Here is a 15,864-nt window from a genome sequence, read left to right on the forward strand (position 1 = left end):
ATACATAGATGATATACCGAGAACACACGCTTATACACATATTATATATGGATTATATATAAATTATACACCCTTCAATTTTTTAATTTAAGTGGTTGGGTGAGTACCTATTTAGGTTGATTAGATAAAACCAAAAGAAAAATATGAAATAAATTCAATCAAAGACTAAAAATATAAATAAAGTTCTTATGTAGACAATTTTTATTAAAACTCATCCTTTTATAGTGAAATAAATTATTATTTTTGTAACAAAATAAAGAAAGACATAAAAAATAAGATAAAAGAAAACAAATATAGAACAAAATGTATGAAAAATCTAAAACAAGAAATAAGAGATGACAACGAATTTCTTCTTTTGTTTCATCTTTGTTGAGTATAAAAAATTTGGAAGCCGATCTCATCGATTTCAAATATTATTTTCAACTCAAATACATAGATTATAAGATAAGGATATCTTAGTTTTTTTTAATTTACATTGTGTGTCGATTTTAAAAAACCACTATTACTAATAAACTGATATGATATTTGAATTTAAATTTAAATGCAATTTGAGTAGTTTGCATTGAGGTTAAGCCAAGTATAGTATCGAGAAAAAACTACTTGGCAATTTTAACACAATATATGCAATATTATATAATAATAATTAACTAATTTAACATTTAATTATTCAAAGAACAAAAACTCTGTATACATAGGATATTCAAAATTCAAAATATGTGGCTAGAGATATCTATAAACTCAAAATGGAGTCATACTAAAATAAAATTTCACCAGCTAAAGAATTATTTAAATTTTTAGATAGTACGTTGATTAAGGTAAATTTTAAATTAAGGATAATATATTCACTTGCATCATTATAAAGATAATCATTATTGAAATATATATAAAATATTAGAAATTGAAATTTTAAAATAGAAATATTTTTTGAAAGATAACAACATACCAAATAAGAGTTCACGTTGTAGTAAAAGAGTCACGTCGTAACCAAAGAATCGTTCATATTATGTCAACCTTTGTGCTTTGCCATAAATACGAGTTATTATTTGGCTTTATGGCTATTTTTAGGTTCCAATGACACCAATGAGAATGATGCAAAAATAAAATTATCACTACGAGATTTGAGAAAATTGTTAGTCTTTTTTCATGTAGTGTTTCTTAATTAATATCTAACGAGTATCTATAATTATCTAGAAGGTTTAAATTTTAAGGTTATTTACGTATAATTCAAATAACTCAGATATTTAACATGGTTAATGTCAAATATCAAAATAGAGTCATACTGGGAAAAAAGTTTCACTGGCTAAAGAATTTTTTAAATTTTTAGATAGCCGACTAAAATGAATTTTGAATTAAGGATAATATTTTCACTTATATTATTATAAAAATAATTATTATTGAAAAATAAAATTTTAGAAACTGAAATTTTAAAATAGAAATATTTTTTAAAAGATATCAACACACCAAATAAGAGTTCAAGCAATAGTAAAGGAGCCAAGTAGTATCCAAAGAATCTTTCATAGTCTCAACCTTTGATTGTTTTCCATAAATATGAGTTATTATTTTGCTTCCTGACTATTTTTAGGATCCAATAACACCAATGAGAATTGTATCAAAAAAAGAAAAATAGAATTATAACTAGAAGATTTGAGAAATGGTTAATCTTTTTCATGTAGTGTTTCTTAATTAATATCAAATTATTATCTATATTTATCGAGAACGTTTAAGTTTTAAGATTATTTATATATAATTCAAATATTTGATATGGTTAGTGTCCGCGCGGGTGCTAATACTAGTATTATAATATTTTGATAATTTTTCGTAAATTTTTATCATCTCTTTAGCACCAAACACTTCTGCGGTTGAAAATGGGCAATCGTTGTTTTTGTAAATGCTAATAGATATTCTTGTTGAAATTATCAAAAGTCCCACATTGGTGGATGACAATTTTGAATGGGAATTTCACCCTATAAAAGGAGGCCTAATATTTAGGATTTAGACACACCTCTCATTTGCCTTTTTATCTTCTTAAGGCATTTGTATCTTCTCTCTTTAGTATTATTTCACTTGTAATTTTGGAGTGGAATAAAATATTGATTGTGTCCGAGGAAGTAGGCAAAATTGGCCGAACCTCGTAAATTCTGGTGTTCTTTTATTGTTGTCTTATTGTCTTGTTTATTATTTAGTGGTTGTCATAATTTTTGGTATAGTAGTTGTGACTCATTCACACTATATACATTTGGCTTCCGCAACAATTGGTATCAGAGCCAAGATACTGTCTAAGTATGCTCTGTGGTTACAGCATAGTCTGATCTTCCACATCAGAAAAGATCTATCTTGGTAACTGAGTCAAGGTTCTGTCTGAGTATGCTCTGTGGTTGCAGCTTAGTCTGATCTTCCACACCAGAAAGGAAATAATCTTGATTTGTGTCGTCAGCTACTAAATAATATTTGTGTCAAAATGGGAGACAGTAAACAAGAAGAATCTACATCAAGTACAATAATACGTCATCGTTGGCATCTTCGCTTATGACAAGAATTGTGTCAAATGCGAAATTTGCGGTAAAAATTTTTGACGGGTCAGGACATTTTGGGATGTGGCAAGGCGAGGTTCTGGATGTTCTTTTTCAACAAGGGCTAGATCTTGCCATTGAAGAAAAGAAGCCAGATGTTATTGGAGAAGAAGATTGGAAAATTATCAATCGTATTACTTGCGGTACCATTTGATCTTACCTTGCTAGAGAGCAGAAATATCCATACACAAAGGAAACTTCTGCAAGTAAATTATGGAAAGCACTGGAGGATAAATTTTTGAAGAAAAACAGTCAAAATAAATTATACATGAAGAAGAGACTATTTCGCTTCACCTATGTTCCTGGTACCACAATGAATGAACATATCACCAGTTTCAATAAGTTGGTCACAGATTTGCAAAATATGGATGCAACTTTTGATGATGGTGACTTGGCCTTGATGTTGTTGGGGTCACTTCCTAATGAGTACGAGCACCTTGAAACTACTCTACTCCATGGAAATGACGAAATTTCTCTCAGAGAAGTTTGTTCGGCTTTGTACAGCTATGAACAAAGAAAGGGAGAAAAACAGAAGGGCAGAGAAGGAGAAGCACTAATTGTGAGGGGTCGTCCTCAAAATCAAATGAGGACTAAGAAGGGAAGATCCAAGTCGAGATCTAGACCCAGCAAAGATGAATGTGCCTTTTGTCGAGAAAAGGGGCATTGGAAGAAAAACTGTCCGAAGTTGAAGAATAAGGCTAGAAATAACAATGGAAAGGCCATTATGGATTCAAATGTAGCTGATTGTGATGATTCAGACTTCTCATTAGTTACAACAGAGTTATCAACATCATCAGACATATGGTTGATGGACTCGGCTTGTAGCTATCATATGTGTCCCAACAAGGACTGGTTCGTGAATTTTCAAGAAGGAGAATATGGAGTCATCCACACAGCGGATAACAGCCCTCTTACCTCATATGGCATTGGTTCAATAAGATTAAGGAGCCATGATGGAATGATCAGAACATTAACAGATGTTCGATATGTACCGGGTTTGAAGAAGAATCTCATCTCTGTGGGAGCCCTAGAATCAAAAGGGTTCAAAATCATTGTAGAAAATGGAGTGATGAGAATATGCTCCGGTGCACTAGTGGTAATGAAGGCCAATCGGAAGAACAATAACATGTACTGCTATCGTGGTAGTACAGTTATTGGGACAGCAACAGTGACATCAAGTGATAACAAAGAGGCAGAAGCAACCAGGCTATGGCACATGCGCTTGGGACATGCTGGAGGGAAATCCTTGAAAGCTCTATCTAATCAAGGATTGTTAAAAGGCGTAAAGACTTGCAACTTGGAGTTTTGCGAGCATTGTGTCAAAGGGAAACAGACAAGGGTTAAATTTGGTACAGCGATCCTAATACTAAAGGCATTTTGGATTATGTACACTCTGATGTTTGGGGTTCTTCCAAAACACCTTCATTGGGTGGAAAGCACTATTTTGTAACCTTTGTTGATGATTGTTTTCGAAGAGTGTGGGTGTATACAATGAAGAGGAAAGATGGAGTGTTGAAAATTTTTCTCAAATGGAAAACGATGGTGGAGAATCAAACAGGCATGAGGATCAAGTGTATTCGCACAGACAATGGAGGTGAATACAAAAATGATCATTTCAATAAGGTCTGTGAAAATGATGGCATCGTCCGACACTTCACTGTCAGACATACACCACAACAGAATGGAGTGGCAGAACGTATGAACCGGACTTTACTGGAGAAGGTACGGTGTATGTTGTCCAATACTGGCTTGGGCAAAGAATTTTGGGCTGAGGCAATTACATATGCATGCCACCTCATTAATCGTCTACCATCTGCTGCTATTGATGGCAAGACACCATTTGAAAAATGGTATGGAAAACCTGCTGTAGATTATGACTCTTTGCACGTGTTTGGCTCAATTGCATACTATCATGTGAAAGAGTCAAAATTGGATCCGAGAGCAAAGAAGGCTATATTTATGGGGATTACTTCTGGAGTCAAAGGACACCGCTTATGGTGTCCAGAGACAAGGAATATTATATTCAGCAGAGATGTTACCTTTGATGAATCTGCCATAACAGATAAGGTGACAGTTGAAGATGTCAAACAAACTGGTGGTGCGTCAAAGCAGGTGGAGTTTGAGGGAAAATTTATTTTTCCTACACAAGAAGCAGAGGAGGAAACTCATGAAGATTACCCTCTGGAAGAAGAGCCAGTAGAGAGGGAGATTCCAACTCAGGAACCTCGACAACAACTTGAATCAATAGCAACCAACAGGCCAAAAAGGACAATAACGAAACCTGTTCGTCTCATAGAGACGGTTGCTTGTGCAACCTCAATTGTAGCTGATGGTGTTCCTATCACTTATAAAAATGCAATCCAAAGTTCAGAAGAAGATAAGTGGAGGATTGCCATGAATGAAGAAATACAGTCCCTTCATCAGAATCATACATAGAAATTGGCCAATCTCCCGAAGGGAAAGAAAGCAATTGGGTGCAAATGGGTATTTGCAAAGAAAGAAGGATTTCCTAACCAAGAAGATGTTCGCTACAAAGCAAGATTGGTGGCCAAAGGATATACTCAAAAGGAGGGAATTGATTACAATGAAGTATTTTCTCCAGTTGTAAAACATTCCTCCATTAGAATTATGTTGGCTTTGGTAGCACAGTTGAATTTGGAACTAGTTCAGATGGATGTAAAAACTGCGTTTTTACATGAAAACTTGGAGGAGGAAATTTGCATGAATCAGCCAGAAGGATTCAAAGTTGCTGGAAAAGAAAATATGGTATGCAAACTTGAAAAATTATTGTACGAATTGAAACAATCTTCTAGACAATGGTACAAGCGATTTGACATATTTATGTTGCGGCAAGGGTACAAGAGAAGCAAATACGATCATTGTGTGTATTTGCGCAAACTTAATGATGGTTCCTTTGTATATCTTCTCCTATATGTTGATGATATGTTGATAACTTCCAAGAATTCGGAAGAAATTGATAAGTTGAAGATTCAACTGAAGGAGGAGTTCGAGATGAAGGATCTGGGTGAGGCAAAAAAAATTCTTGGCATGGAGATAATAAGAGATAGACATTCAAAGAAACTCTGTTTATCTCAGAAAGAATATTTGAAGAGAGTACTACAGCGTTTTGGCATAGATAAGAAGACTAAGCCAATTAGTACGCCACTTGCTCCCCATTTTAAGCTAAGTACTACTATGTCGCCAAAGGATAAAACTGAACAGGAGTATATGTCAAGGGTACCATACGCAAATGCTGTTGGTAGCTTGATGTATGCAATGGTTTGTACGAGACCTGACATTTCACAAGCCGTTGGAGTTATTAGCAGATATATGCATAATCCAGGAAAGGAGCATTGGCAAGCTGTGAAATGGATTCTACGGTATATTCATAGTACTGTAGATGTTGGGTTAGTTTTTGAGCAGGAAGGCAATCGGTCTGTAGTTGGATATTGTGACTCAGATTTTACGGGTGATCTGGACAAACGAAGGTCAACTACTGGTTATGTGTTTACTTTTGCAAAGGCACCAGTTAGTTGGAAGTCTACTTTGCAGTCAACAGTTGCTTTGTCTACAACAGAGGCAGAGTACATGGCTATTACAGAGGCTGTGAAGGAGGCAATTTGGCTTCAGGGGTTGCTAAAGGAGCTTGGTATTGAACAAAAAAAATATTATAATTTTTTGTGATAGTCAAAGTGCTATTCAATTAGCGAAGAACCAAGTTTATCATGCAAGGACAAAGCACATTGATGTTCGGTATCATTTCGTACGAGAAATCATAGAAGAAGGTGGAGTCACGGTGAAGAAAATTCATACTACGGAGAACCCTGCTGATATGCTGACAAAAGTGGTGACTGCGGTCAAGTTTCAACATTGTTTGGATTTGATCAACATTGTTGAACACTAAAGATTGAAGATGAAGACACAACCAAAATTTGTTATTGAGAGAAAATTGAAGATGTGGAATTTTGCCAAGGTGGAGATTTGTTAAAATTGTCAAAAGTCCCACATCGGTGGATGACAATTTTGAATGGGAATTTCACCCTATAAAAGGAGGCCTAATGTTTAGGATTTAGACATACCTCTCATTTGCCTTTTTATCTTCTTAAGGCATTTGTATCTTCTCTCTTTAGTATTATTTAACTTGTAATTTTGGAATGGAATAAAATATTGATTGTATCCGAGAAAGTAGGCAAAATTGGCCGAACCTCGTAAATTCTGGTGTTCTTTTATTGTTATCTTATTGTCTTGTTTATTATTTAGTGGTTGTCATAATTTTTGGTATAGTAATTGTGACTCATTCACACTATATACATTTGGCTTCCGCAACAATTCTTTAATACTAATATTTTTTTCGCACTATCTTTATCTAGCGGTTTCAAAGAGAGAGAAATTGCTCATTGCTCTGACTTTGTTGAAAAATAAAAAAATTCAATTCTTGAAATGAAATAAATATTGCTGCTTAATTTTTTTTGTTTAACTTGTTTAGTTAGTGGATGTGACATCTTCTATATTCGAAACGTCAGAAGATATGGTTGATATACCATTCCGTTGTTCGTCTATATCATCAAGCATCTTGTGTTTGATAAATATAGTTAGTGTTCCCTTTACTCCACATTATGAGTATCTAGAAATGTTTTCAAAGTTTAATTTGAAATAATGATCATGTTTGTTATTTTTTTCTGGAATAAAAGATATGCTATTCGGGACCAGATGTCATGGAAACTAATAGGAAAATACTTTTGAAGAAGTAATCCTGACATACAATTTTTCCTTAAAATTATGTTCCATAAAATTTCAAAACCTTAGATATTCAGAATTTAACCAAATCAAACCAACCAAACCCATAATCCACCTCTATTGGAGTTTGGCCGCATTTTCAAATGCATTGGCAACGTAGCCACCGATCCGACTAAATTAACATTTTTGCCCCCAGCTAAATCACAAAATACAATTTCATCAATCAATACTAGAGTTCGAAGCCCTAAGAATGATTTCTGATTTTTGAGCCTTTGCTAGTGTAAAATCACGTTTAATAGCTAAAGTCTAATAGTTTTTTTTAATCATGGTTAAATGGTAATAGCAAGGGTAAAAAAAGTAACTAATTGCTAATATTACACAAAATTTTGAGGCAACACAACGCAAAAGTAGACCGTCTTTTTGCCAAACGAATCTGCATTTACATTAGATTAAAAAAAAATCCTAGTTTTATAGTTTTGGTCCATATTTAACTAAAATTCGTGATAAAATTTATAACATCGGTCCGAAAACCCGCCTCAATCTAATGTTATTGAAGCCTAGATTCAGCCATAAACGTTGCGCTTACCTCTTTTCAGCTGTATATCAGTGGTAATTGGTAAGCAGAAAATTTCAAATCAATAAATTTAATTTGTATTCTCATTATAATTTTTGACTATGAAGTAAATATTTGGTGTGGTTATGACTATATAATTCTGTGACAGTAGTTGATACTACTTGATAGAGTATCAATTATGGTGCCGTACAATTCAAGTCTAGAGTTCATCCACTTATGTTACATCCTTCTTCGCTAGAACTGTTGCTGATATCCCATAATATATAACCATGCCAATTTCTCTTGCTGGTGACTTTTTACACTTTTCATTTGAGTAGATGAAATTCCTGTTGAAAAAAATTGGATGATTATGGAGAATAAAATGTTTAACTTGAGGCGTGTCAAGGACACTGTTCTTATGGATATTTCATCACACCGTGATAAATAAAATTAGGCGTATCCCCCAAGATTCAACAAACTCTTCTAGTATAACTAGGAGCAGAAACAACAAAAATTAATAAAATAAAACCCAGCACTGAAATATATATATATATAAAAAAATAAAATATATATATAGCAAAAGGTTTTACTCTTAGTTTTTTCCTCTCTTGAAAGCAAAAGGAACTTGGGATTTTATAGATAAGAAAATAATCATCCTTGCTGAAATGCTCCAACGTCTATAGCATTGAATGATTAAGAATTAATGAGAAAGACTGTTACAAAACAAAGTTTATGGTTTTGTAACTTTCAAAGCAACGGATAATGATAATTTGACCAAATAAATTCAAAACCATTAATAGCTAATTATAGATAATTTGGTATGAATGCTAATAAAAAGTCAGTTATAATATTGGCTATTAATCATGGGTAGTAAATGATAATGAATATGTTATATTTTATTTTTGAGATATAAGAATTATCTTCTAACAATCCCCCACATATCTCAAAAATAATTCTAATGAATATAACAAAATAAGAAGTTTCGTTGGGTTTTCACACATGAGCATAATGCATCGAATCTGGTGTCTCTTGGACTATGAACCAGACCTAGATAAAATAAGATTAAACTTACAGAATAATTGGTGAAGTTCAAAACTTCTATGAACCAAGAATTCTTTTGTAAGTTTAATGTCTTATCTATCACATTATACCCGCACACACTTTGTTGTTTATCGCGATTTTGCGCTAATAGGCAATGCGCGCGCCTGGTTTTCATGAGTGCTCTAGAAATTTTGCCATAAATTTCATAGGAGTGGCTCCACTCCACACTCATAAAGGTCCATCCATCAAGTGTATTCTGCAGCACAATACACTACCTATAAAAAGCTATGGATTATTGGATTAAGAGATTAATAACTCAGCCTCACAGTCCTTGCAGTCTTGCACTATATACACATACACCATAGGCAGAGACATAATTTGATAGTGCGTATTTGATCAACTAATGACTTGTTATTACCCATATGAACCTATTTCATGGGATCTCCAATCACATAGGTTGAATTACCATCATTGTTGATACATCTCAAATCGGCGAAAGTCTCAACCCCTCGATGTTTCACTTATAGGTCAAAGGATTGGCCAAATCCTCTTTTGTCTACACATAATATGAATAAAAATTTCTATCTAAGCAATTGCTTTATCACATTATGTCTGAAGAGAATGTGTCTACTCTTGCCATTGAAAGATTTATTTTCTTACAATGGCTATTGCGCCTTGGTAATCACAATTCATCGACACAATTGTCGGTTTAATTACTAATGGAACATTGCACATTGACAATCACAATTCATCAACACAAATATTGTCGGTTTAATTCCTAGTGGAATACTCACCAAGAGGTTGCTTAATCAGCCTCATTGCCAGGCAATTTTAATATCGTAACACCCCACCAAAAGGTGATCACACAATCACTAGTGAATTTTTTACATCTGAATCAGAGATTCACTATCATCATTCTATCCTTCTAATATAATGAAAAATTCACATACATAATACTAACTCATAGTATTTCTCGAGTAAGGTATAAAATCATCTCAATTGAAATGAAACTTGACTTCTATACAAGTGCCTTTTGAATCATCTTTCAACACATATAAGAATTTATTTTCGTTTGGTATCTTTCATATTCAAATACCAATGGTAAAATTTTCTAAACATAAAAGTAACTTTAACTTCTACAAAAATATCTCAAATTAGTAAGAAGTCATAATTCAATAATTTCTCATCACCCAAATGGCTTTGAGACCAAAAGTCAACTAACTTTTCAGAGGCAATTTTTTTCTTTTTCTTTTTCAATACAAATTATTGCCACAAAATATCTCAATTTTGTATGGCTTCATTATAATTTTAACAACATTTTTTTTCCCGAAGTTTTTCATTCTTAGGATCAGGCTATATAACTCTGAACACCACAGATTCCCACATTTCCAAAAATTTCAGGATAAGGAGAAAATCTTTTCACAACTCATAAAGAGTTCTACTTAATAAATAACAAGCTAACACTATATCTTCACCCCGAAGATTTCTCTTCTATTTAGCTACATTGTTATATGCAAAAAAATATGAAGGTCTTATCTCATGTACTATTTCTATGATGACCCAAAATATCATCTTTAACTTTAATAAGTAATTATGTGTTCTAACACCTCAAAAAGCACCATTTATCATTACTCTACTTGCGTGCACAATCCATAAAATTTTCCGGAAAGTTTTCATGTGAAAAATGGATTAAAATATGAAATAAAGCTTTAAAACTCAACTGAGTTGACTTTGGTCAATATTTTTAGCAAACTGACCCGGATCAGTATTTTAACAGTTCTGGTAGCTCCGTATCGTGATTTGGGACTTGCGCGTATACCCGAAATTTAATTTGGAGGTCCCTAGCTCAAATTATGACCATTTAACGGAACTAGCAATTTAAAGGCTAAAGATTCCAAGTTTGACCACGGGGTTAACTTTTGATATCGGAGTCGGAATCCGATTCTGGAAATTTAAACAGCTCCGTTATATCATTTATGACTTGTGTGCCAAATTTGAAGTCATTTCGGATTCACTTAATATGTTTTGGCACGAGGTTTGCAAATTAAAAAGTTTAAAAAACTCAAAGTCCGAATCGAGGTATGAATTACAATTACAATATTATTTGATGTGATTTGAGACCCCGAGTAAGTCCGTACGATGTTACGGGACTTGTTGGGATATTTAGATAAGGTTCCGAGGAGCTCGGGTGAGTTTCGGATATGCCACATGATGTTTTGAACTTAGAAAATTTTGCTGGTATAACTGAACCTGTTGCAGGCCTCTGATCTCGCAATTGCGAGATCAGGCATCGCAAATGCGAACCAAGAAGGTATGGCAATTGCGAGATTTTTATCGCAATTGCGAAGAAAGCCTAGGCCAGCAGTTCTCGCAATTGCGAGTTTATCTTCGCAATTGCGAAGGGCCAATTGTCGCAAATGCGACATAATCTTCGCATTTGCGAAAGAAGCGGGATTGTGAAGGGCATCGCAATTGCGAGTCTTTCTTCGCATTTGCGAAGCTCGGGTCGCAATTGCGACACGTGCAGCTGAACAAAATGACTTTTGGACGGAATTTTTGATTCATTTCCCAAATCTTCAAAACCTAAAACCTCGAGAGGCGATTTTTGGGCGATTTTTACGGGAAAACATTGGGGTAAGTATTTCTTCTCCTATATTGATTATATTTCATGATTTCATACTCGTTTATATCATGAATCCGAGAATTTATGGAAGAAAAATTAGATTTTTTAAAAATATCTTTCAAAAACGAAAAATTAAGATTTGAAGGTCCATTTGATATCGGAATTGGACAAATTTTGTATGGTTGAACTCGTATCGGAACGGGTGTTCGGATTTCACGAGTTTTTCCGGGATTTTAAATGGGTCCCACTGCCGAATATTTTAATGAATTTCAGATTTTTATCTGAATTTTTTTTAAATTCATATGTAATTAATTCTTATGATTCGTATTGAATATATCGAATTGTTTGTGAATAGATTTGAAGTTTCTGGAGGCAAATTTAAAAGAAAAGTTGTGGTTGAATAATTGATTGAAAATTGCAAAGCGAGGTAAGTGTCTTGGTTAACCTTAACTTGAGAGAATAGAACCCTTTAATTATTTGTTATGTGAATTACATGTGAACGACGTACAGGCGAGGTGACGAGTGTCTATACGTCGTCAAATTAATTGTTTGCCTGCTTACTTGAAAAATCATAAATTAAATATTATAATAATTATTTCTCTCTTATTTTTTGTCAAATATTAATTCTTAAATTCCTGCATTAATTGTTACATATTATTTGAATTATGTGCCTTAATTATTATTTGACATTTAGCATATTAAATATTAAACTGCCTATTTGCTCCCTGATTTCCATAATAATTTGTTATTTGTCATTGTTTGCTTCATAATTAAACAATAATTATTGTATACTTGTTGTCTTATAATTTTATATTAATTGTTACATTTATTGAGAAAATTTCTTTTATAAGAATTGGTAAATGAATATGTTGGAGGAGCGGGTTGCACGCCGCAACATGATTGATTATAATGAATATATAGGAGGATCGGGTTGCACGCCGCAACAGACTTATTAAAAGTCTATATTGCAGGATCGGGTTACACGCCGCAACAGACTTATTAAAAGTCTATATTGGAAGATCGAGTTGCACGCCGCAACAGACTTATTAAAAGTCTATATTGGAGGATCGGGTTGCACGCCGCAACAGACTTATTAAAAGTCTATATTGGAGGATCGGGTTGCACGCCGCAACAGACTTATTAAAAGTCTATATTGGAGGATCGGGTTGCACGCCGCAACAAACTTGATTAAAAATAAATATATTGTGAGAGCGGGTTGCACGCTGCAACAGAATTGAACGTGAATATATTGTGAGAGCGGGTTGCACGCTGCAACTGAATTGATGGAAAGAATAATTGGTTATGACTGCTGAGTTGGCTTCAATTATTATAAATGAGTTACCTGATTTATTTCTATTATTGTTGTTGTTGCTAATATGGCGTACAAGTATTGTAAGTGACCCGCCTTAGCCTCGTCACTACTTCGTCGAGGTAAGGCTCAGCACTTACCAGTACATGGGGTCGGTTGTACTAATACTACACTCTACACTTCTTGTGCAGATTTCGGAGTTGGTCCCAGCGGCGTACCATAGACTTGCTCGGATTTCAGCTACTAGAGGAGACTTGAGGTATAACTGCATGGCGTCCGCAGTTCTGAAGTCCCCGTCTATTTTATTTTAGCTGTGTAATTATTTTCAGACAACTTTATTTTATTCAGACCCTTATTTGTATTATTCTAGAAGCTCGTGCACTTGTGACACCAATTCTGGGATGGTATTTAGACACCGTTATTTTTATGGATTATTCACTATATTTTAGACTTTACTTCCGCATTTGTTCTTTGTTATTAATAAATTTAAAAATTATTTAAAAAAAAATAGATAATATTATTCTAACGTTGGCTTGCCTAACATGTGAAATGTTAGGTGCCATCACGGTTCGAAGGTGAGAATTTCGGGTCGTGACAATTTCTGACTACATCACATCATCGTAGTAGTTTACTCACATTAATTATTTTTCATACAAAAGGATCAAGACCTCATAGCACCTTAGAGTAGCTAATGTGTCACTTATAAATTATTTTAAATAACTTTATTTAGAGGACCAAATTGATATTCTCATGACTCAAATAAAACTAGTTATGTTATATTTGAATAAATGCAAATTCATCAAAATTCAAGATCTTAAAAAGCTGTTAAATATATTGTGAGATGCTTTAACAAATATATGTAAAACATTCAAATATGATGAGAAGGGATTTACAAAATCTAACACATTAATCATCATATTCCCCTCCATAAAAAAGATTTGTCAAATTCTGTTTGACATGAATGATTATCATGTATAGTAAATTATTCACTCTTTCATTCTCATAAAATTAGCAAAGAACTTATACGATTTAGGTATATAAATTAATTGTGCTTTTATTTATAACCCTCCAAATTCAAAACTCAAATTTGTTGAAATTGAAGAATCAATTTAAACCCACTTGTCTTAGAGCTATCAAGATTTTCAAAAATGGATAACAATAAAAGTCTACATTTCTGTAGGCTTAGGCACATTCAAATACTAGAAAAAGCGTACCTTAATTTTGTGGTGCATTTTGATCTTCATAATGCAATAGTGTACGAAATTGAAATAACAATTTGTCAAGAGTGCATGCCAAAGTATAACCAGCAACAACGATATATGATACAAATATAATAATAATAATAATATTTGTTCGTCTATCATCTATCTCTCGAGATTCCAAAATTGATATTCTCCATAGCATCGTGAAAAAAATATCCTTAAGATTGTTGGAAAAAATTGGATGATTATGGAGAATAAAAGGTTTAGCTTGAGGCGTGTCAAGAACACTGTCTTTAAGGATATTTCGTCACATCGTGATAAATAAAATTAGACGTATCCCCTGGATTCAACAAGCTCTTCTAGTATAACTAGGAGCAGAAACAACAAAGATTAACAAAATAAAACCCAGCACTGAAAAAAATTAAAAAAAATAAAATATATATATAGCAAAAGGTTTTACTCTTAGTTTTTTCCTCTCTTGAAAGCAAAAGGAACTTGGGATTTTATAGATAAGAAAATAATCATCCTTGCTGAAATGCTCCAACGTCTATAGCATTGAATGATTAAGAATTAATGAGAAAGACTGTTACAAAACAAAGTTTATGGTTTTGTAACTTTCAAAGCAACGGATAATGATAATTTGACCAAACTAATTCAAAACCATTAATAGCTAATTATAGATGATTTGGTATGAATGCTAATAAAAAGTTAGTTATCATATTATAATAATGGCTATTAATCATGGGTAGTAAATGACAACGAATATGTTATATTTTATTTTTGAGATATAAGAATTATCTTCTAACAATTCCATGGCTAATAAACAACTAAAAAAAACATATTAATTACTACGAGTACTTTTTTTCATTGAACTAGTACTACTGCTATATATCATGAGGAAAAAAAAGGAAGTAGTGCTGCTACAATAACATCTTTTCACCACTCTGCAAATTTACATTCTACTCTCTTTGACAGATTTTATGTATACAATATATATTAAATAGATATTTCAGAGCCGACATTTTCAATTCAAAACTCACATCGTTTAGTTAAATTCTGAATTTGTTTAGATGTGGTTCTGAGGAAGCTGAAACCGGACTTGAGACGCCGGGGAACTGACGGCGACGCCGTGCCAACAGATGCCACCTCGACAAAATTCATGACCATGTTGATAAACCTGAGGATGATCATCACGAGTCATAGCATTTCTAGCCTTGAGAGATATATCCCACGTTAGACTTGCAATCAAGACCACAACAACTGCAGCTGTCGAAAAAATTAGCACAAAACAACCACTGAAGTTTCGACCGGTCATTAACCCGTAGGCTTTCATTGCACCTATCATTGCTAGGTACAACGTTGTTAAATTTCCTGTTACTTTGTCTGAAATTGCCATTTTCTCTGTCAAATGGATTGAAGAGTTTGGGGGGTCTTTGTGTTTGGAGTGTGAATTTAGGAAAATGGAAGTGAGGGGTGTCGGTGGCAACTGGCACGGATGTCAGATGATTCTACCTTTAGCTTTATCACATTTACTGTACTCTCTACCTTTCATTTTGCTGGTGTTTGGAGGGAAAATTACCCAAAATGTCCTTCAAATTAGCAAAAAAAGTCCTAGTTATAGATATTGGCATAAGGTAGCCACTAAATGTATATATGTGTATATCAAAATATATATTATAACTTTATCTTCTTTATGTATATCAAAATTTTATTTTCCTTCTTGGTATATCTAAAATATGAAATTATAAATATAGTTGTCTATAATTTATTGTTGTCTCTATATCCAAGTAAATAATATAAAAATAATTATATTATTTGTATATCACATT

General features: G+C 33.3%; 1 protein-coding gene across 1 annotated transcript; it reads right to left on the reverse strand.

Annotated features, from left to right (window-relative positions):
* Positions 1-15,101: 15,101 nt before the first annotated feature.
* Positions 15,102-15,431, reverse strand: LOC107789706 (uncharacterized). Its single transcript, XM_016611560.2, has one exon. The coding sequence runs from the start codon at positions 15,429-15,431 to the stop codon at positions 15,102-15,104; it is 330 nt and encodes a 109-aa protein (XP_016467046.1).
* Between the last annotated feature and the right edge of the window lie 433 nt (positions 15,432-15,864).

This window comes from Nicotiana tabacum, chromosome 15, assembly GCF_000715075.1.
Source record: "Nicotiana tabacum cultivar K326 chromosome 15, ASM71507v2, whole genome shotgun sequence".
NCBI lineage: Eukaryota > Viridiplantae > Streptophyta > Magnoliopsida > Solanales > Solanaceae > Nicotiana > Nicotiana tabacum.

What these genes read in the sequence shown, in the direction of transcription:
- LOC107789706 (XM_016611560.2), bottom strand. Translation starts at nt 15,431, where the DNA reads ATGGCAATTTCAGACAAAGTAACAGGAAATTTAACAACGTTGTACCTA.